We start from the raw sequence: 22,873 nt of genomic DNA, 5'->3' as shown, positions 1-22,873 counted from the left end.
GATAGATGCACTCCCCACCTCTATTTACCAATGCAAGAAATGAAAACGAAATTCATATGACATTATGCGATTTTATTATCTCTCTTACCCATCTGCTATGGCTAATGAGCTTCTTTGAGAGGCATCTATGAATTCTCCCACATCACCCTTTCCTTTCCAGCTTTTCCATCCTCACTGCTACCAAAAACAGCCTCACCTGTGCAACATGCTCCTCTCCCTTTGGTCAAACAAATATAGTAAAGCCACCAGAGGTTGAATTAATCTCTGACATTTCGCTCAAGATTTCTTAAGTGCCTTGTAAACACGTTTGAACCTGAAAGCACATTAATCAGTATCATATTAAAGTACATTAACCTTTATGTCCTTCAGGAGAGCATGAAGTCGAACTTCTGTAATGGGATGACCCCTCTCAAACCAGTTACGCAACCTATAGAATCCCCTTCCTTTCCATCACTAAAAGGCCAGTATTTATCCCTTCCCACACAGACAGAAAATCAAGTTAAGGATGAAAGAGGAAATACTAGGGGAAGAAATGCCCAATGACTACAATAAAATATTGCCACCTACAAAAGAAAAAAAGGAATGTTAAGATTGCTGCCTTTGTTCTTTTCATCAACAGAATCTCGTTTCTATAGATGCCTGGAGGACATTGAATTTGGGCTGTGGCATAATCATCTGAAACTGGGAAGTTAATTCTGCCTCAACTTGATGACGTCCACAGCAGTGACCCCATGTTTTACCCGCCTATCTCCACTGCCTCATCAGAGTGGTCTTTAGTGCCTTTATCCTGTTTTCTTACTCCTCTCACCATGATGGCTCACCAGAGTCAGACTTACCTGATGAGGTGTCTGTCACAAGGAGGAAAATGACTCCAGATCCTTGCCAATTTTCCCACTATTTGAACTCTTTTCCTTTAGGAGCTTCTCAACTATGAAACCATCTCAACAGAGTTAGCTATGCACTTCCACTCTCGCCCCTAATATTGGTCGGCTAAAACTATGAATGTTCTAGGAAAATTACCCAGCTCAGATAGAAAAGACATGACATAATTTGCAGCACCTAAAGGAGAAATAGACCTTAGCTTGGTGACATAATTATTTGTGGGCATTATTTGAATCAGCCTGCAACAATTAAGTTTTTAGCTGTAACCTATTTTAGATTATTACATCAGCCACAGGTGTGAGCACTGGCCGAGTTAATACCATACTTTGTTTTGTATGTGTGGATGACATTTCCAACCAGCGCGCTCTCTGCCTAAAAATAATGCTCTGGTGCTCATCTAATAACTATATTGGATTTTCACAAGGCTTGCCCAGCTTCAAATATGTGCTAAGTATTAGGTTGAACTTTAACATGGCCTTCCTAGTCTCTCTGGTCCAAAGTGTTTCCATGTGTTCTGAAACCAGTGCCATGTCATTCAAATGACACCATTCACACACAAGAGGAAGATGTCAGCAGCTTTGGGGGAGTCGCAAGATTTACAGAAATACTATTATTATTATTATTATTATTATTATTAATATTATTATTATTATTATTATTATTATATAAAATTTAACAGGGGAAGGATCCCTGAAACAGCCCCATGAGGAGTCAGCATGCTCAGCTTGCATGGAATGAAGAATGACTATTAGAGAGGAAGAAACGGCAGTGGGTGGTGGCAGGGAATAGAATGGAGTAGCTAGAAACCTGAAGAGGAGCACTGCACACTAATAACATTTTGTTACAAGTCCAACTCATCTGTCCAATCTGATATATATTATTATATATTTATTTATACTCTGCCTTTTTCCCTGCTGGGACTCAAGGCAGCTTACAGCTAAAAACAAAGAATCGCTATAAACATTTTGAAAAATTTAGTACAGTTAAACTTTAATAGAATTAAAACTATACCTATATAAAATCTGTTTGTAATTATTTGTATGCTATAATTAAAATAAATCTTCAGCCTACATCTTCTGTCATTGACCGTCTACTGTTCTTGCTTGACTGATCCAGTACATTAACTCCAGCCCTTTCACAGCCACACCACCTGCCTCTGGCCCATCAGATTCAGACTTCATGGCGGGCTGTCATAAACTAGATTTGAGGTTTGAAACTTCTCAAGATTACCGCAATTCTCTTGCAGAAGGAATAAAAGGTAATTCACTGATTTTAAATCAGTCTGATGCACTGTAGCTCTAAAAAGGAACAGGATCTTCAGTACTAGGAAGAAGAGATGGACAAACACACACACACACAGAGTTCCTTGCAGTTTTATCTTCCACTTCATTTACATTATATCTGAACAACCACCTTGTGAGATAGGTTAGTTATTGCCAGCAACAAGGCCAAAGTTAAATATTATTGCATAAATCAATCATGCACTGATAACTTTGCACCTGTGTGAAGTTGTGGTCACCCCACATAGAGAGATGAGTGAGTAATCCAGGGAATAGAACAGATTCTTTAGTCATATGGAATTTAACTCTAGAGAAAATTAAAGGTCACAAAAGGAATAGGAAAATGAATGAAAGAGCTAAGCATCACAACAGATGATCAAGTAGGTAAAAAAACCAACCATTGGAACTGTTGTAGGATATTTATAAAAATAATAGATTAAAAATAGCATGATATAAAATAGTTGCTGCATTTTCCTTAAATTTCTGACTACCTGAATGGTGCATTTGTAGACGTTTGCCCAGGGTCTTTTTATACTATATTTTATTTAATAAAGTAGTAACAGTGCATACAATGCTTTTGGTATTTACTCCACTTCATATGCTATTATCTTACGCTCTTCCTCATTACCGCTTGCTCAGCCTCATTATTTAATTGTTCTTCCCATTTTATAGATGGGAAACAGAGTATATTGTGGTTTCTCCAGGATCATCTAACATGTCATTAATACTAGACCAAAATTGTGAAACCAGGTCTACTAAATAGAAGGCAAAAACTTTATCCTCTAAGATACTGCAACCTATCTCAGAATAAAATGGACGTCTTAGACAAAAGCCACTAGGTTTAATTTTCTCATACTCAATTTGCAGCTTTGACTCAAAATGATGGAACTGTATTAGAAAGTTGCCCCCTGTTTGCAATACTCTCTCATCCAAAAGAAAGTAAACGATGCAGTGCTCCCTGACTTCCCACTGCACTTAATAGGAAGCACTTAATATTTCAAAGCACTCTTGCATCTGAAATTCCAAAACAAGAAGGTATACTTTTTTTAAAAGGATCACTAAAGTCTTAAGGGCATTATTTAACCAGTGCGACGTGCAAAACTTTTTGGTTTTTCTCTGTGGACTGAGTCATGAAAACACAACCCTGCCAGCATCTGCATGTGAAGAAAGCTTAATTAGCTGGAGTTCCTTTTTACTTTGGTGTTCTGTTTGACCATGTAAAGTGCATGGCACTTAGGAAGAACATCAGCAGACCATCTCATGTCAACATTGCATGTAATTCAGCAGGCTATACCATTAATCAAATGAGGGCAGGGTGAAGGCCTTTTTTAGAAATAAATGAACCCCAAACAAACAACAAACCAGCAATTCATTACTTTTAATGCTTTCCCCCTAATATACCTATCAGCAGACCAACTGTTCCTAGAAAACAAAAATGCAGACTTGTGTAATGCTATACGCTGAATTAGCCAGGGATAAGGAAATCTGAAATCCTGCTTATGCTAATTCAAGTTGTTCCATAAGGAGATTTTACCTTGTTGCTGAGTTACCCTCACTTCCACCACTAATTCATGAGTTAGCAGTCTAAAGGGGGGCTGCCACAGTGTGCTTCAAAGGTATCATGAGCATGATGATGCTAATGCAGGTATATAAATAGTTCTTTTCTGGTCTGACTGCACACACACACACACACACACACACACACACACAAAAACAAACACACACACACACACATTCTGAAGCCCAGTCAAAGAAGTTCACTTCATATAATCTGAAAAACTAGTTATATGCTACACTTGATCATGTTAACTTTGTGCTACCTTTGTGTTTATCTGCTATGGGGTACTTTCATTACACTCCATTCCTAGTTTTAAGTAAAACTGCCTTGGATTCCTATTTTCCCACCCACTTCTGCCTATTTCCATAGCTAGCTCTCAAAGTTCTTTTGATCAAACTCAGGGAATGTAGCAAACCACCAAAAGCAAGCGAAAGGCAACTCTAACTTGGTCCCTGCAACGCCAATCCTTTTATTCTCCTACTGGGTTTTGTTGCTAACTTGTCCCTCTGCCTGTTAGGCCAGACCCCAGAAGGCGCTATCGATCATCCTGGGTTTGTCACGATAGCTCAGCAACTTGACCTGCACCTCTACAGCAACAGGAGCCAGATTCCTCAAAGGGCTCTTTTGTCCTGTCTTAGTGCTACCTATTCCCACTACCTGTCAGTTCACGACAGCCAAGCAGGCAGGCAAGCTCCAGAGCAGGGACTGAAGGATTGTGCATTTCCTCTTGGGAGGATCTATCTATCCGTCTACGAAGAGTTAAAGGGTACCTGAGCTTTTCAGACAGTTCTCTGCCCAGCTGTCCTTGGTCCGCTGAGATGCGAGTCACAGAGGTAGCTGCTCTCCTCCAGGGCTTATGCTTTTTGGCGTCATTGAAACTGCTCTGGGCTGGAGCACAAGAATAAATTGAAGAGCTGCCAGGATGTCAACACCAGGCGATTTGTATGTGGGCGTAGGTGGCACCGATACAACAAAGGAGGGGACAAAAGGAAGCGGGAAGGTGGGAAAACACTATGGAAGATTAAAGAAGATTCTGGCTTGTTTACACATGGGATGGGCTGAGGAAGATATATCTATACTACTTAACCTGCAATAAAAGAGGGAAGCAGCTTGCTCCACATTTTTCTGTGGCTTGCCCGTGTCACACATTCCATGCAAGTTAGGAGGCAGGCGCTCAGCTAAAGCAGGAAGGACCAGCAAAGTGAAATGGTCAAGTGGAAGCAGCAGCACATATAAAACTGTTTCACACCAATATAAGTAGTGTGAATGTACGCTTCCCCTAATAATCCAGCTAGGGGAAGGACCCATTTTCACAGAGAGCACAGGCAGGAAAGGGTTAAAAAATCCCCCAATTCTTCTTGAATACATAGGAAGCTGCCTTGTACTGAGTCATCCCATTGGTCCATCTTGCTCAGTTTCGTCTACAGGCTTTCCAGTGAGGGTCTCTCTCAGTCCCACCTGGAGATACCAGGGATTGAACTTGGGAACTTTGCCTTCTACGTGCAAGGGAAATGCTCTACTTCCGGGCTACAACTCTTCCCTTAATGCATCTTCACCTTCACTGCCTCTTCCCTCTCTCATCTGCCATCTTGTCTAGTTTGGCTTCCAGTCTGTACTGATCCAGGATGGTGTGCTCTGCCAAAGGCTCCCACGACACTCTCTAGCAGGGGTCTTCCTCAAGTCCAGGCATTGCCCAAAATCACTTGGGTTCCACTTGGCTCCCTCACAAAGCTATGCTCCTTTCCCCCCTCTCTCTCCAGGAATGAAAGAACACAGGGGAGCATTATAGGAAGGAATGGCTGCTCTTGCTGTGCATGCTCCATGCTTGTCACCAAACAGCAGCAGAGCTTGCGGAAAGTGTGTTGAAGAGCAAAGGGCACATGGCCTCACGAGGGGAGAAGAGCTGCTGGGTTGGATCTAATGTGAATTCTACTCAGGGTAGACCTCTTGAAATTAAAGGCCAGGGCTGACTTCAGTCCATTCATTTCAATGGGGCTACTCAGAGCAGAACTCAGTTAGATATAACCCACTGGGGGAGAATGCTTGAATCAGGAAAAGTCTGTTAATGGAGCATAGCATTCTAACCAATAAGTGAAGACACCGCAGAATGGAGGAAGAGCAGCAATGACCAAATAAGCTTTTAGGAAAGAACAAGTGGGTCCTGCAACAAAAATGTTGCCAGCTGGAATGCTTCTGTTCAGCATTCCACTCATGACCTATTTATTCCCTTTTCTATGATACTCCAACTCTCTTTTCTCCACCTGCCCCACCCTGCAAATAGACATGGAGGCATTCCACAACCACCGAGCATGCTCAGTCGTGACTGGGCTGTTAGAAGGGGTCTCACCCCCTTATACTTCCCCCTAAAGTTTCTACTTCTTCTGATCTTGGGACTGCTTCTCTCTTGTGCATTGAGGGCTACACAAACAATGACACTCACACCTGAGCACAGGGAATATAGGCTTTCAAGAAAAGGATATGTGATGTCAAATGTTGAAATAGGGAGGGAAGCATTAGCTAGCAGGAAAGGGAAGGTAAGAGGTAAAGGTAAAGGTACCCCTCCCCGTACGGGCCAGTCTTGTCAGACTCTAGGGTTGTGTGCTCATCTCACTCTAGAGGAAGGTATACTGGGGAAAGTTATGTAAGAGGCCAGGTTTGCTTCATTAGATACATCCATTTCATTTTCTTTATTCTGTGACGAGGCTTTCTAATAAATATACATGGATTAAAATAGTTTTAAAATATCTGTGGTTAAAACTAATCCAAATGTGATTGTTCAACTGGCTAGTCCACTTTCCTAATCCAGCCATACACATATTTTTTGCACTGTCATTCAGTTAAATTACATAAGATAGGTGGGAGGACTCTATAAAAGCTCTCCACTGCCACTGCCATTCCAAGCTTCGTATACAAGGCCAGATTGCCCCGACTGAACCCGACTGAACCCACATCTCTCAGCCGCATTTTACTAGGCTCAGAGCTGATAAAACAGGGATCTAAAAGCAGATTGCCAGGCATGAGCCTTTTGAGTCTTAATTCCAAAATAACAAGCCTTTGTATTCTCTTGGCTGCTTTAAAATATTTCTAAAAGGGGGGAAATGCACGCTGATTATCCAATCAGCATTTTCAGCCTAAAATACTACAACTTCACAGCCTAAAACAGTAACTGGAGTCACTCAATGTTAGCTGGGCTGATACTCTCTGAACATGTGATGCGACTCAGCCTTGGCTCCACAGCACAGACCTTAATTGAAACATGTGCTCTGTTTTCTGGCAACTTAAATGCCAGGGGACTTTTTCTCCCATAGCCTAGCTGGCAGTGAGATGCCATCAGCCGGTGAAACGATTTGGTGACATTTCACTGCCAGTATGCACTTGCCTCACCTAGTACAGTGTGGTGCCAAACAGCAACTTCCTCGTGTGCCATTGCTTCACATCTCTGACGGCTTTTCCCTGGGTCCTTGTTGTGTTCACATTTGACTAATCCTCAGAAAGCAAGGTATCAGCAAGCGCAACAAGCACACGTGACGGGCAGGTTGAATCTAGAGCTTCTGTAAAGATTGGGCAACAGACAGGAGTGAAACTCCCAAATTCTGATTACAGCCAGGGGCATCATCCGCCGGGGAGCAACACCCAGCAGACACGGGGGGAGGAATTTTTAAAACCACATTTATACATGGGTCACAAGTGCTGACTCATCTTGCTCAGATAGTGCCTTTGGCACTATAAATTAAGAAATAAGGGGGCTGTCCAAGGTTGTTGTTGTTTTTGTTTAAAGTGGGATTATTATGGGTATAAAATGGCTTCACTCTGTGGCTCAGTTCAGACATGACCTAACTATTCAACATACAGTGGTATCTCTGGTTACGAACTTAGAATCATAGAATCATAGAGATGAAAGAGACCACAAGGGCCATTGAGTCCAACCCCCTGCCAAGCAGGAAACACCATCAGAGCACTCCTGACATATGGTTGTCAAGCCTCTGCTTAAAGACCTCCAAAGTAGGAGACTCCACCACACTCCTTGGCAGCAAATTCCACTGTCGAACAGCTCTTACTGTCAGGAAGTTCTTCCTAATGTTTAGGTGGAATCTTCTTTCTTGTAGTTTGGATCCATTGCTCCGTGTCCGCTTCTCTGGAGCAGCAGAAAACAACCTTTCTCCCTCCTCTATGTGACATCCTTTTATATATTTGAACATGGCTATCATATCACCCCTTAACCTCCTCTTCTTAGGTCCGTTCTTAACCTGAAACCGTTCTTAACCTGAGATACCACTTTAGTTAATGGGGCCTCCAGCTGCCGCTGTGCAGCCGCCACGCGATTTCTGTTCTCATCCTGAGGTAAAGTTCTTAACCCGAGGTACTACTTCCAGGTTAGCGAAGTCTGTAACCTAAAGTGTTTGTAACCCAAGGTGTTTGTAACTCGAGGTACCACTGTACTTTGAAGTGCCTCCTGAGCTTTCTCTTTCCCCACCATTATTTTTTTGTTTTGTTTTTTGCTAACCATCATTTGCTAGACTATCAGGACTGATGAACTATATTAGCTCCACAGCCACCCCACCCACGAGGCAAGGTGAAGCAGATGCCTTAGGCAGCAAAAGTACAAGAGGCACCACCTGCCCCAACTGGAATGTATCCCCCTCTCACTGAATTGGCAATGGGGGGGTATTTTGGTGGCAGTGGAAATGGTGGGGCAAGCGAGGGGTGGAATACTGTGGGAAGGGCAGGGGCAGTACATTCCTGTTTCACCTCGGGTGGCGAAACAGAATGGGCCACCCCTGATTAGCCCAATGCTTCCAAGCCCAATTTGAATATGGTTTCCAAACCATGCTGTGGAAGGCACGATCTATAGTTTGCCAATTTGTGACAAATTGTGGTTAGCAAAAGTGAACCAGTAATGGGAGGAACCTGTACACGAGAGGGTAAGAAGTAGTGTTGGAGCCCAGGAGGGTACTTCCAAGAGCAAAACTATAATTTTGCATTATGTCAAGCATACTAGCTGCACTTCTGCTAGGTAGAGGTTAACAGAGAAAGTTTGCTTCCTGTTATGTGCACACGACAAAGCTGGGCTACCCTTCATACCATGCTCAGTATAGTGCAGAATCCTTTTATCCAGGCACCCTCTCCTAGCACACTTACCTATTGTACTTGAGGCACTAGAACTGAGATGGGTGATACCCCATCCCGCCTGCCACAGACAGATGTTGCTCTGTAGGGCCCACAGCACCAAACAGACGTAATCTGCTCAAAGAACCATACGGAGGAAAAGCAGGGACTTTGAAGTAGCCCATCGACAGTCGGCATTTGGCAGTGGACTGAACTTCCCCACCATTGGATTTCTATGTGAATTACTAATCGTTTCTAATCTTGCATATGTATATACTTATTGGAATGTATAATTTTCATGCAATTTGGGTCCACTTTTATCTTCTTTGTAAGTGGTGTATTTCCTCTTTTTCTAGCAAATTCTAAGTGTCCAGCCTATTTTCTCCTCCTCCCTGTGGCCAAAAGTGAAAACCCAGTGGGAGCACCAAAGCAAGGCTTGGCAGAGAAACAGTCAGACCCAAGGGGCTTAGAAAACAGCAATGCTTCATCTCAAAAATTAGAAACACTGGTCCTCAATCCTGCCTGGAAGCTGCACTCTCCAACAAGCAAGGCCTCCTTACCAAACTACACACTCAGACACACACTACCGGGCCGTGTCTCAGTCCTAGAAGAAAACAGATCCCAGTGCTAAACGCTTGATTCACTTTAAGCAAAAGCTTCCTGGAATTGCTACTGTCTGCCTGTCATCCTTCCCATTAGCTTCAGGGCAGGGAGAATCCAACATTAGACTTCGCCCTGCTATGTGGAGGAAGAAGCAGCTTTTATAGTGCCCTTCACTTCCTTCTCCTTCTGCTGCCCCACCTCTGTGAATCATGGGGGAGCAAAGTCGTCAGCACGCTCATTGTGGGCAGCCAGCTGCAGCTTAAAACAGGCAAGGAGGCTCCACTCCATCACAGCCAGAAGTTATGCATGTAAGGAAGCACCCTAGAAAAAGAGGATAATAGAATCGTAGAATTGGAAGGGACCTCGAGAATAACCTAGTCCAAGCCCCACCCCCGCAGCTGAGGAAGGATACTCATTGCTGCTGCACCCTGAAATGTCAGGGGGCCCATCCAGTCAGTCTTCACTTTAAAATCTCTAACAAAAATAGAGTCCAATGCATCCTGAGGCCGTCTGTCCCACTGTCAAACAAACTTGAGCTGCCAGGAAGTTCTTCCTAATGCTAAGCTGAAATCCACTCGCAATTTGAAGCCATTGATTCAGGCCCTACCCTGTGGAGCAACAGAATGCAATAGCAATGGCTTCTTCACCTGGCTGTTTTTCTAGCACACCCAAACATGCTTAGCATGGCAACCTGGCTATTTGTCAGAAGAGCATCTCACACACACACACACAAACACACACACACATTAATGCTTATTGAAATCTTTGAGAACGAACAAAAACACAAGAGAACAAACAAACAAATGGTTGTGCATGATACACTGACAGAGAAAGGAAAGAAGCAAAGCAAATACCTGCAGAAAGGCCATCCGTTTGCCTCCCTGCAATCCACAGTGAAGTAATTATAGTTATGGCATTAGCACTCCTTATATGCAGAGAAGTCATTACAGATGACTTATCTTGAATAAGAGCACCAGCACTATTTAGCATGTATAAGAGGCCTCCCAAAGGCTTTGCATGCACACTGTATTCAACTTTACTTTTATTAGCCCTGGTTTCCCCATGAGAGAAACTGGTCACTGAGCCAACACTGGAACAGGACATCATTGTATTTTATCTTGGGGGGGGGGGAAGCATGCAAGAAAAAATGAATGTACATGCATGGTGATGGCAGAGGAAGACAATTCAAAGAGATATGTGTGTGTGTGTGTGTGTGTGTGTGTGTGTGTGTGTGTGTGTGGGAGAGAGAGAGAGAGAGAGAGAGAGAGAGAGAGAGAGAGAGAGGTTCCTTCAGTCTTGTAAGATTTGGTGAAATGGCAGCTGGTCTCTGGGGAACAAACAGGCTTTCCTCCTCAAGGCTTAAAGACCTCAAATCCAGCTTACTGCTGCCAGGTCAGATTTTGAGTGAAGAAGGGGAAAACATGCACACATGCATTCAATATTCTTGGGAGAACTCCAGGATGCCACAGCAAAGCCTCAAGATATGAAGAAGCAACCAATCCAGGAACACGCAGCCCTCTGCCTACTAGCCTGGAGTTGCCTAGAGTTTACCTTGAGTGAAGCTCTGGAATCCTTGACCACCATCCCTGGAGAGGAAGCTGGTGTAAAGAAATTTCTTAGAGATGCTGGAAATGGGACCATTGTTCAAGGCAACCTTTCAGGTACTCTGAAACGTCTTGTGTTTAAGTGTGTGTTTGTGTGCTCAGATCTTCAGCCAGAAGTCACATCTTGTGTGTCTAATATGCACAACTTCCTATTGAAAGGGTATTCTTCCTACCATCGCTCAAGGGGCTCATTACTAGGTCACTCATTACTTGCCCCTTAGCATCCCGGTTTAACCACTCGGTCATATTAACTGCTACAAAAACCACAACGTTAACTCTTAAGCGTCACTGAGGATCAAAGCTATGGATTTCTTTCTCACAGACTCAATGCACACATATAAGTGGTATGAAGAATTTAACCTACTTTAGTGCGTATAAATGTTGAGGGATGTGGTGGCAATTATTCTGTGCTAGTAAATGTCAAGTACAAGTGTGTTGTTTTGTAAGCATGATGCAAATTCACTAGGAAGCACACTATGGCATCTTCAACTAAGATCTTGATCCGGTTGGAACAGGCAGAACTACCACAGCTGTTCTAGATGTTCTTTGAATTTCCTTCTCTTTTTTGAGCAAAAATACTTCTTTTATACCATGCAAAAATCAGTGCATCATTACACCTTCTTCCCTCCTGGGGGTGGGGATATTGGTAGTTTGATAAACTTTTTGGGAGGAGCAGAGCTGGTACCAAGGGGATAACATTATCTTAGGAGGAAAACTTAGGATTCGTGACTTGTTTTCTCTATAGGGCAATTGCAAGGAAAGGGGGCACTTAGTGGGGAATTGGTGAACAGGTCCCTCTCTCTCCCTTGCACTATACATAGTATGTTTATTTATTTAAAAACTGTTTATTGAAGTGTTTTTAGAGGATTTTTAAAGATCAGCAAAGTATAATAGAATGGCATAAAAACTATAAAGGAGTAGGCACGAATATGTTGTCCGCATTAGAATGAAATCAACGCACAATGTAGAAACATGTCCAGTCCAAAATTGATGAGAGGTGTATATTTATATTAATGAATTGTTGTTAATATATTCAATGAATGGAAACCATTACATGTTAAAGACATCTGATTTAGAGAAGCCATTGATCACACGGTCCTGGTACTTCACTTATGTCACTGGAGAACAGCCGTAAACCCTATTGAATCCTGCTGCCTCCAGTGTTGCAGTTACTCTTATGAAGTATGTCTGGTTGAAAAAGCTTGTGATTGGGAGACAAATTATCTGTATTATTTTGTTAATATTGTATGCCTGAGTCCATCAGACTGCTCTACCACAAGCTTTGAGGTCCAAGTTTTCTCCAACTCCAAAGTGAAGGAAGTTTATGTTGTGAGCCTCCCTGGGATCTATGAGAATGGGGCAGTAAACAAATTTAACAAACAAACAAGCCTTAGAAGTGGCAGGTGCTTCTGGTGCACTAATTTTAATGTGGACTGAGATGAACTCTAGGCAAATTAAACTTCATGGCATATCTTTGCCAAATTTTCTTCTGGTCATCTGCAGAGATCTGGCTGTCTATGTCTCTTTCCCAAACTAACCATGGCCTCTCAGGAGAGACAAACAAGTAGCCTAGCAAAAGGATGTCAGTTTGAGAAACTAAGCATTTAGCCTTAGGTGAGCTGTTTACCACTACATTTTCAAAGCCAGCCAGTTCCGTTGTTTTGGACTGCAGTCCTACACACACTTACCTGGGAGCATATTCTATTTAAATTAGTGGGACTTACTTCTGAGTAGACACAGGGAACTGCGTTGTCCCAGTTACACTGGATGCCAAATCTGTACTTACTGCTTAGTTTCCAGCCTGAAGGAATTTGCTAACCCTCTTATGAGCGCTGAACCATACTTATCCTCAAGAGGCAGCAAGCACAATAATGAAAAACCAGCATTTTCCTGGGAACACTCCAGACTTTACCATGTGCCCTGATTTCCTTCCCTTGCTTTAAAACGTGGCGTATGGAGAGAAGAGATTGAATGCACAAATGCAATACATCTGGCTTTGCTTATCATAGGGTGGACAGTTTGCACAGCTGAACAATACAAAACACCCACTTTTTTTCAGGGAGTACCCTTCTTTCATACATACAATTCAACATGAGAAGCACCAAGTTTTAAGAGCCACTTTCCTGAGTCTGATTCAAAAACCTATCTAACCCAGCATAAAGTTTACCAGAGCAGCCAATCAGATACAGAGTACCTCAGGTTACATACGCTTCAGGTGACAGACTCCGCTAACCCAGAAATAGTGCTTCAGGTTAAGAACTTTGCTTCAGGATGAGAACAGAAATTGGGCTCCAGCGGCGCGGCAGCAGCAGGAGGCCCCATTAGCTAAAGTGGTGCTTCAGGTTAAGAACAGTTTCAGGTTAAGAATGGACCTCCAGAACGAATTAAGTACTTAACCCGAGGTACCACTGTACACAAGAGGGCAACAGCCCTCTGTTGTTTCCCAGCTACCAGCATTCAAGGCACGCTGCCTCTGATCCTGGTTCTGGGCATGTAGCCATCATGACTAGTGGTCACTGGTAGCCTTATCCTCCATCAATTCACCCTCTTGTGATGCCATCACATTACAGCAGCTTCCACGCAGACAAAAGCTGCTGCTGCACAAGTCACTTTGCAGAACCTCATTTGCAGACCTGAGCTGCCAACGCCATTGATTCGTACAGATGTGTTCTTCAGATAACCCACATTTAGTTTCCCTGCGTCTGTTGCAGCTCAGTGCACAGCTCTCCTCCCTCCAAGCTATGGGTTTTATTATACCGAAGAAGGCTCTGGCAGCTCCCTGGGTTCAGTGGTCACATACTGGTGCAAAGAAGGCTATCAGCTTGTGGGCAAACGAAAACTGACCTGTTTGCTAGAAGGAAGCATCTTTTACTGGAGTCACCCCACACCTCACTGTGAAGGTAAGCTACTGGTTAAACTTATTTCTGAATTGCTGGGCTCTGTATGAACAGAATATTGCGCTGTTCAAATGTGGATCAAGAAAGTATGCATCTTTTCAGATCAATCTCTCCGCAAAAATAAAGATTCTAAATGGAAAAACTAAGGAGTGAGCTGGCAATATTCCAGGTGCCCTTCAGTTAATGCCATTTACAGTGTGTGACTCATAACAAGCATGCTTTGTTTTTGTCACCTTAGTGATCCCAAAGCCCCTGGACAAAGGGTTCCGGGTGGCAGTAATCGCCTCTCTCATCAGTGGAGTGATCATTGTTACCATGTCAATCTCCTTCGCTGTTTGTTGCCTGCAAGACAGGATGCTGAGGGCAAATGAACAAAGCAGTGACACCAGAGGAGGGTAAGTATTGACTAGATTCCGCCTGTAACCTCAGTCAGGCCCATTCACCACCATAATTAGGCCCCCACGTGAGAAATGACTCCACCACTAAGGCTGTTCGGTGAGGAATGGCCAGATATCCAAGACTGAGCCAAACAAATTAAAGAAAGGAGTTCTGCTTAGCCCTCAGTCTCCTTTCCATTCAGATTGGCAATGTTTTTATTAGAGCCTGTTGAAAAATCTCTAGGCAGGTAATAGGTACAACTCTCTTATTAGACTTTATCAACCTATAGAGAGTGGGAATCGCCCGTGTAGTTCCTGCCATCCTCTCCCTGACAACTGGTTGGGAAGTTGGGGTGCAACAACATATTGAGGGCACCACATTGACTATCCCTGAGAGGGAGACATGTTTGTTTCTTAAGCACCTGCCTGTTCCACTGACTGCGCTGGGAAGATTATGTTTTCAGTGTGAAATCTTTTAGCTCTGGAAAATGTGGCTATGTAAGTTGCTTTCAGTCAGTAACTTTCCCCACGTGCATGCCAAGATCCTGCGAGAATATCGTACAGTTGCATCTTGGGTTAAGAACTTAATTTGTTCTGGAGGTCCGTTCTTAACCTGAAACTGTTCTTAACCTGAGGTACCACTTTAGTTAATGGGGCCTCCCACCACTGCCACGTGATTTCTGTTCTCATCCTGAAGTAAAGTTCTTAACCTGAGGTACTATATCTGGGTTAGTAGAGTCTGTAACCTGAAGCGTCTGTAACCCAAGGTACCACTGTACTTTGCCCCTTCAGACTGGCTCTTTCTTGGCCCCAAAGCAGCAAGATGGGAAGTAGCTATTCTTACACCACACATTTCCCCCTCATCTGTGCCCTGCAGTCTAAGTAGGAAAACACAAATTTGTCAGGGGCAGGTGTGCGCGCATATATATATATATATATATATATATATGCTTTCGTAGATTTTCACGGGTACAGGAATGCAGGTTTTGGTGTCTTCGGGTGTCTTCCCGTGTAAGAGTCGGGGTGTCTGTGCGACGTTTCGACGAGGTCTCACTCGTCATCTTCAGGCTGGTGCTTTCGGCTTCTTGTTACTGGAACAGAGCCCTCTGTTCCAGTAACAAGAAGCCGAAAGCACCAGCCTGAAGATGACGAGTGAGACCTCGTCGAAACGTCGCACAGACACCCCGACTCTTACACGGGAAGACACCCGAAGACACCAAAACCTGCATATATATATATATATATATATATATATATATATATATATATACACACACACACACATACTGATTGCTTTCTTGGATATCTCTGGTTAGGTTCATTCATCCAACTCCTGATCCTCAATAGTTTATTAAAATTAACTCCCCTCCTCTCTCAAAGGAGCAAAATTTGGCACAGATGGTTCTCTCCTTTCCCATTCAATACTCACAACACATTGACTGGGGCACCTCTTCCATATCTCCCCCATTAATTGTGCCCTTGCACCCTTTGATTGTTGCTTCTGTGGGAATCCACTGCTATCCCGTTCCGTTGGCATGTCCCCATAAGAAAGTGCTCCATACTTAAATTGGGTAAGCATTATGTGTATGTACATGTAATGGCATGGCATGGCAGGAATGCATGGGAACATTAGGAAAGATGGTGGCTGAAACTTGGTTGAGTAATCATTGGCAGCTACAGGCGCTCAGGAAAGGGAGAAAGTCTGGGGATCAGATTAGCTTGTTGGGTTATTTGAAAAACAGTGCATTCGGCAAGAATAATATTTGTGGCAGGGAGTCGCAAGGGTGGTAGCTGATGAATTCAGCAGCCAACTACCAGGTGTTTCTAGAGCTACACCCTCACTTACATTTTGAGGTCCAGCTTCATGAGCTATTTTACCACTCCAGTGATTCAAAGAAGTTTGATCAGTTGCAAGGGCCCCACATCCCCTCCTACACTTTTTCCAGGCTTGGGGAGAGGAAGGGGCAGGGCTGGGCCCTCATCCAAGAAACACGTATCTTTGGGTTTTGGGTAGAACATGAAAATCAAGTTCCCTTTCTGCAACCAATGAGGTTGGATCCAGTGCAATAGGCTTTCGGCAGGACATTTATTTAAGCATTTGTCCAGCATATTATGGTGTGTATAGAATGAAGCTCCCTCTGCTGGTTAAGAAATGGAGCCCAGTTTTAAAATGAGTCTGTACAATCTACATATTTGCTCTTCTAAATCCCTTGCAAGATTTGCCATATGGATTAGGAGTATTAGAGCAGCACCACACTGCTCTTGGCTTCCTATCCCACCTTTATGGGCATAATAAATCCCACTAAGTACAGCAGGAATTCCTTCTGAGAAAATATACATAGTCCTTGTTGATTATATGTTCCCCATAAGACAGCTATATAAATGTACAACCATCAAAATATTACATTCAGGTGCTTACCCTTTCCCTGAATACTATGCATCTATGCTCTAATACACTCAGTCACTGCGCCAATGTAACACCTCTGGTTTCTCCCTGTAGTTTGTTTGTAGTACTCACAGAGAAGGGTCTCATATTAACCAAACCCATCACATCTCTGGTAGAATGAGGCATTTGCAAAGGATATATATACAGAGAGAGAGAGAGAGTCATGGCAAGAATGTTGTGCTCTATTTTCTGGGGGTTGTATTAAATAACCCTTGAGGTCCCTTCCAACTCTACAATTCTACAATTGTAGAATTGGGGGGGCAGCCACAATAGCACTCCACTGAGATTGCGCTGCCGGGGGCTATGCGCCCCCTGCCCCCCTCTTCCTCCGCCAGGGTCTGTACTGTCCTCAAATCTTCTCCATGGGGGTTGGGGGGAATCCCCATAACAGGTTGGGGGGGAGGAAAGGGGGAGAATGTTCCTTTGTGCAAGGAGAAAACTTTGCAGTGGTATAATGTTCATTTTAGTGCTGTATTGAATATGACCGTAAGCCTGGGAGAATTCTAGATTCTGTTGTAGTTCCACTGCTACTCTCAATCACTGGTTTTTTTCCCTCTTGCATTGCAAAGTGTTACACCATGAGAGGGGTGCATTTTATCGGATATTTCTCTTGCATCAAACTTCTTCTGAGTTACTGAACAAATTACTAAGCTAGTGCTGCCATCTGCAGGCCAAGGGGTCAAATCAAAAACCTTCTCTAATTTGAAGATGGGTTAGCAGGGGCTGATGGGAAATGTGGTCCAAAACAGCAGGTAGGCACTAGGCAGGTGAAGGCAGGGCCAGGTGGTAGACAATTTGGCTTTATGTTGTTGTTTCCTGTACCACAAGAGGAGCAAACCAAAAGCCACACACTCCAAACTATAATCCCCGCATTGAGAGTATGAAAATCACCCCCCATATATACATGAATGCAGAATGACTAAACATCAGGAAGAACTTTCTGACAGTGAGAGCTGTTTAACAGTGAAACAGACTCCCTCAGAATATGGTGGACTCACTTTCATTGGAGGTTTTAAGCAGAGGTTGGATGGCCCTCTGTCAGGGATGCATTAGTTGAGATTCCTGCATTGCAGAGGGTTGGCCGTCATGACTCTTGGGATCCCTTCCAACTCTACGATTCTATGACAGAGATGGTGTAAAAGTGAAGGACTGGAATATGCTGTTGCCTAAGCACACAGCGTCAACTACTTGCTGTCAGACATGGTCTAGATTTAAAGACTGCTTTTGTGTTTTTACTACATTTCATAAATTGGGGGTCTCCAAATACTTTCTCATTCACGGATAGAACTCATAGCAAGGCCTGAAGGAAGCCATTTCCCACCGAAAGGGAAAACGTGGGGGTGTTTGTTTGTTTGTTCAACAACTCTGTTGTTTACACCCACCAATCTGTCACTTCTTTCTAATGAATTGTAATTTTTTGGCATCTGCATTGCAGTTTTGCATTTGCCTGCATGTGTTCAAATTCTACGGGGCAGAAAAATCTTACCAGCCATTTTGTGAAAGCAAACACTAAAGTAGTACTGAAAAAGGCCACCCAGGGACCTTCTTCTGCAGCACACGTTCAGTGGCGTAGCGTGGGTTGTCAGCACCCGGGGCAAGGCAAGTAATTTGCGCCCCCTAACCCCTAACCTGCCGCCGCTGCCAGCTTCTTGCTGCTGCCTGGTCTGGTCTGGTGTGGTTCTCTCCCACGCTCAGCGCTGCGCTGGGCGGCCGCTGCACTGTCCCTCCTCCAGATAGCCCCTCGCTCTCTCTCCGCACCGCACGCCTGGCACCCACCCCCTCCACAGTGGGCGGCGACCCAGCGGCTCGGATCGGATTCGCACAGCCAGCACTGCAGTGAGAGAGAGTGAGTGAGCCAGGTAGGGGCAGAGAGCTGCGAGTGCCCCCCCCAGATGTTGCGCCCGGTGTGGCTGGCCCCCTGCACCCCCCACGCTACGCCACTGCACACGTTGCCATATTGTTAAATCAGCCCTGCTGTAGTAGATGATTGCACAAGTTTCCTCTGGTTTAGTAGAAGCGATAAAGATATACCTCCTATCCCAAATGGACTCTATTTTAGATGTACCACTGGAGGAAGGCATCCATTTGGGGGGGAAACCAGACTAGCGGGATTTTCCAAACGAAACTCCACTTTGAAAGAACCAGTTAAATGTCCCACCACAAAAACCCCTCTTAGGAGCTTAAATAGACTCTGAAGCCTGATTACATCATAGCAAAGGGAAGGAAACCTTTTGTTTTCATTTATTCACTCTTCTGGAAAGAACATTTCAGGGATGGTATTGATATCCAACTGAAGGAAAAGGCTAGAATCCGCAGGACAGGCACCTGAAAGAATAGGATGCTGGACTAAATGGGCCACTGGCCTGATCCGGCAACCTCTCCTGTCTTGAAATATATGTTGCCATTGTAAACATAGTGAACACCTTGATAAACTAGAACAAATGTAGCACATTTTCTCATATTCCAGGCAACGACTGAGAAGGAAATTCAAAGTTGGGAGAGGAAACTCAGCTAAACAAGAGATGGGGAAGAGCAGGACTCGCTTTGGAAAAATGAAGCACAATCGCAGGCTTCAATATCGCACCTCTGCCCTCTACAGTTGCGCATACCCTGGGGCTCTGGCAGGATGCAGTAACCAAGGATTCCAAAGGTATTCCATGCCTGTACTCTGCAGTCAATTCTTCCCCTTAGGGTGGCCACTTACAGAGCACAGCTGTCTATTTGGAGGGCTGGCAGGGAACCATCTAATAGGCTGTCTGGTCTCAACCTGGTTTAAAAATAAAGAACCATAAGAAGGGAGAACAGGATCCAGCCTCTACACAGCAGTGCGCAAACAGGTCTCCTAGCCAGTCTTTCCTACTATGGTGAGATGGAGTATGTGTGTGCGCACGCATGCACGCACACATGGACATTTCATGCAAACATTGGCTGACTTTTGTGGGGGTGCATTTCATTTTAGTGAGGTGTGGGATGTGATGTACAAGTGTTTATCCTATTTCACCTAGAAGCTTACACTGCATTAGTGAAACTGCTCTACATGTTGAAAGCTACTATCACCAATTAATGCTGTACTCACTCCCCTTCCTTTAACCACCACAAAGCATTACAATCCTAATTGAATCCCTCCTAGATATACTAAGGACTCCTTCACACAGCCCAGGCCTGTCTCTACTGTATTTTCTCAAGTTTAAACTATCTGACCTGCTGAAGTTTTTCAAACCTTGTCTTGTATTGATGTAGAAAAGAAGTGCCAATTAAAATTTCAGAAAACAATCTTGGGCAGTTGTTCATTCTAGAGACTGACCATGAAGGAATCAAGTGATAGGATTAAGATCTTGAAAGTAGGTGTTCTTCCTAGTCTTTGTCCAATATTTAAGATCCTTTCATTGGAGATATCAATGAGAATATTATTACTTTAATTCTATTCCAAATTACCAGAAGCAAGTTATGCCTTTAACTTTCTTTTCTCCAGACCATGGTTGGTATATTAACTCAAAGAAAATTCTTCTTCCATCTAAATCCAAGTAACTGTTCTTGCCTTATCCAAGAAATCATTGCTTAAAAGGATGGGTTGTTTGGTAACTAGTCCACAGCTGGAGCACTGCTAGCTGAAACAACTCTTTAAGGTTTGACATAATTCAGTGCATGCTAAACTGTAACCAGATTTGTTAAACATTTCAGGGTTGTTTTAAAAAAAGAGAAATATTTCCTTGCATATAGACACAGAAAGACAGATAGACAAGTTTTGTCTCAGTCTTGCCCAGCAGATGAAGAGGAGCATATTGGCTGCAACCTTCTATGACTGCTGAGGGCTCCCCAGTTATCATAACCCTCAAATTATATTGTAGAAGGCTACTTTTCTTGTAATGTCACCTATTCAGCTGTATTGCGAGGGACCTATTATACAGAAGGGTGCTCTCAGGATGAGTTGAGAGTGCCTGGCACAATAGCCAGGAAATCTTATGGGAACAGTGTTGATTCTTGTTTACCCACAGCACACAGACCAACAATATCAACAAATGGGACACAGCTAAAGTTATATAAAATCAGTTAAATCATGCCAAGCTCCCAATACTAAAAGCACTTCTTATTTTGAGCTACATAGCTGGAAAAGCAGCTATCTGGGATATGGCATGGCTTGATCCTCTTCTCTGTATGTCTTAACCAAGGTTTTGAATATGTAGGAGGGATTCACCAGATGAGAGTAAGGGGATCCTTCCAGATGTTGTAGGACTCCAACTCCCACCAGCCGCAGCTGGTACAGCCAAGGGCGAGGGATGATGAAAGGTGAAGTCCAACATCTGGAGGATCAAAGCACAGAGCTGAGAACACCAAGCTGGCAGGTTCAGTTCTCATATGGGACAGATGCATATTTCTGCATTGCAGGACTAGATGATATGCAGGGTCCCTTCAAACTCTACAGTTCTATGATCCACACAGCAGGTGATTCAAATGTCCTTCTTTCACCTAATGCCATGCTGCAATACCCATCTAAGCGGCAAATGACACTTTCACACTGACTGGGGAGAGTGAAATTCATAATGTCACAAAGGCATGATCATTATGTTCCAGTGGCCCTTTAGTCGTAGAACATTTTGTTCAGAGTGATTTTGATTACTGCCCAACATCTCTCACCATCTCTTTTACTGTGTTCCATTTCTAATAGGAGCCAGGAGAATCTGCAGAAATGGGCACCGCAAAGCTTATGCTCCGAAATCCACATCTTCCCGCAGGTTGTTCTGAAGCCAGGAACTGCCCCATCTGCCTCCATGTTTGTTCATTTGCTTCAGAAACCAGGAGACGCCCCCTTGAACGTGAAACCTTGCCATCGCAATCTCCCCCAAGCCTTGCCTTCCGTTTATTACAGAAGATCTGAAGGACTGAACCCTTTGAATAAGACAGCACTTTGGAATCCAAGATAAATCGCTTTGTAATGAACCAACAGCAATGCACTCATGGAAGTTTGCGGGAACTGACTTCTTGCTCTTTTAATGGCATACATAGCCCATTTATGAAACCTGTCATTATAGGTCAGTTTATGTAAAATACAATAGAGAAAACATGTATAATCTGAAGCATGCAACCCTAATGATATAGGGTGCTTGCTCAAAACTGAAACATACTACTAAAAATGTACCATCTACTCGGGTAACAGTGGGAGCTCTAAAAAGGAAAAGTGAGTTTTAACATTTATTTTATTTCAAGGCATAGGTTCATAGCCCTATTATTTAGTAAAGTGTTTCTTCTGTAGCCAGGTGGACAACTTGACTGAATAAAGCCTTTCATGTCATCTCTAGTCTTATTCACTGAGGAAGTAGAAAACAAATCAAATGTTATTTCTCCACAGAATACACGACTAGATCTACAGAATTCCTACACAATCAAAGTGATTTATTGAGAAGTAATACCACGGGGCAGTATGCAACTAAATACTTTTCCTAGTGCAAGCACCTCTGGCTGGGCAATGGAGGTTCATCTTTTTCTCCTTCCCCTGTGTACCCCCTAAATATGTACATGGTACCTCAGAAGTTGAATGGAATCTGTTCGGGAACTCCGTTCGACTTCCAAAATGTTCGAAAAACAAGGTGCAGGGGTAGATGGAGATGGGAGAGTGAGGGGCAATTCTGTTGCATAGTTAAAAGTGCTCAAGCCAGCTGCCCTGTTTAGCTTGATACCACTTGATGGTTTAGTAATACTGCTAAGTGGCATTATTACGCCTCAGTTGCTAGTTTCTCTTGATATCTGGCTTGTCATAGTCACTTACATTATGCTGGGATTATGTTGTCTCACCTGGCGCATACAAGTGAGGCCACTTCTAGGGATCCTGACAACATTGCTGCAGATATGCATCAGCATCTGGGCTGCCCCACAGAATTGCCACCACCAAGGGAACTCTAGCTGAAACTGATAAGTACTTTATCTTCTACCTCCCTCCTCCCAAAAATGAATGTAAGAAGCTGGGGCTCAAGGGCACTACAAGGGAACTGCACATACCAAGATGCTGCCAAACCTTGTAATTCCATACTCCCATAAAATGGGGCATGTCATTGATTTCCTATCCCCACCCTCAGCAAAACAACATAACAAAACAAGTAAACCATAAAAAGAAACCAGGGAGGG

General features: G+C 43.6%; 2 protein-coding genes across 5 annotated transcripts in view; one reads left to right on the top strand and one right to left on the bottom strand.

Moving 5' to 3' along the window:
* The window catches only part of LOC309541177 (solute carrier family 23 member 1-like), a 37,621-nt gene extending 32,995 nt beyond the window's left edge, over window positions 1–4,626 (bottom strand). Inside the window, exon 1 of one of the 3 annotated variants that reach the window (XM_082238655.1) lies at window positions 4,491–4,626. The gene's annotated coding sequence lies outside the window, so the exon portion shown is untranslated. Of the gene's footprint in view, window positions 1–4,377; window positions 4,397–4,490 lie in introns of those variants that run through there. The other 2 variants (XM_082238656.1, XM_082238657.1) reach the window with 2 other exon arrangements.
* Window positions 4,627–10,637: 6,011 nt separating this feature from the next.
* On the top strand, window positions 10,638–22,089 carry LOC309541179 (uncharacterized protein). Of its 2 annotated transcripts, XM_082238659.1 has the most exons (5): window positions 10,638–11,090; window positions 13,745–13,933; window positions 14,169–14,325; window positions 19,221–19,403; window positions 21,420–22,052. In XM_082238659.1, exons 1-5 carry the CDS (start codon window positions 10,859–10,861, stop codon window positions 21,673–21,675), a joined length of 1,017 nt encoding a protein of 338 aa, XP_082094785.1. In that variant the 5' UTR covers window positions 10,638–10,858; the 3' UTR covers window positions 21,676–22,052. The 2 variants fall into 2 exon arrangements, with proteins under 2 accessions (XP_082094785.1, XP_082094786.1); XM_082238660.1 differs by lacking the exon at window positions 19,221–19,403 and having other exon boundaries at window positions 21,420–22,089.
* The last annotated feature ends 784 nt before the right edge of the window (window positions 22,090–22,873 follow it).

Source organism: Podarcis vaucheri (assembly GCF_965113315.1).
Source record: "Podarcis vaucheri genome assembly, chromosome: 10".
NCBI classification, from domain to species: domain Eukaryota; kingdom Metazoa; phylum Chordata; class Lepidosauria; order Squamata; family Lacertidae; genus Podarcis; species Podarcis vaucheri.
The sequence above is the reverse complement of the archived record's forward strand: the minus strand, read 5'-3'. Positions and strand labels throughout refer to the sequence as shown.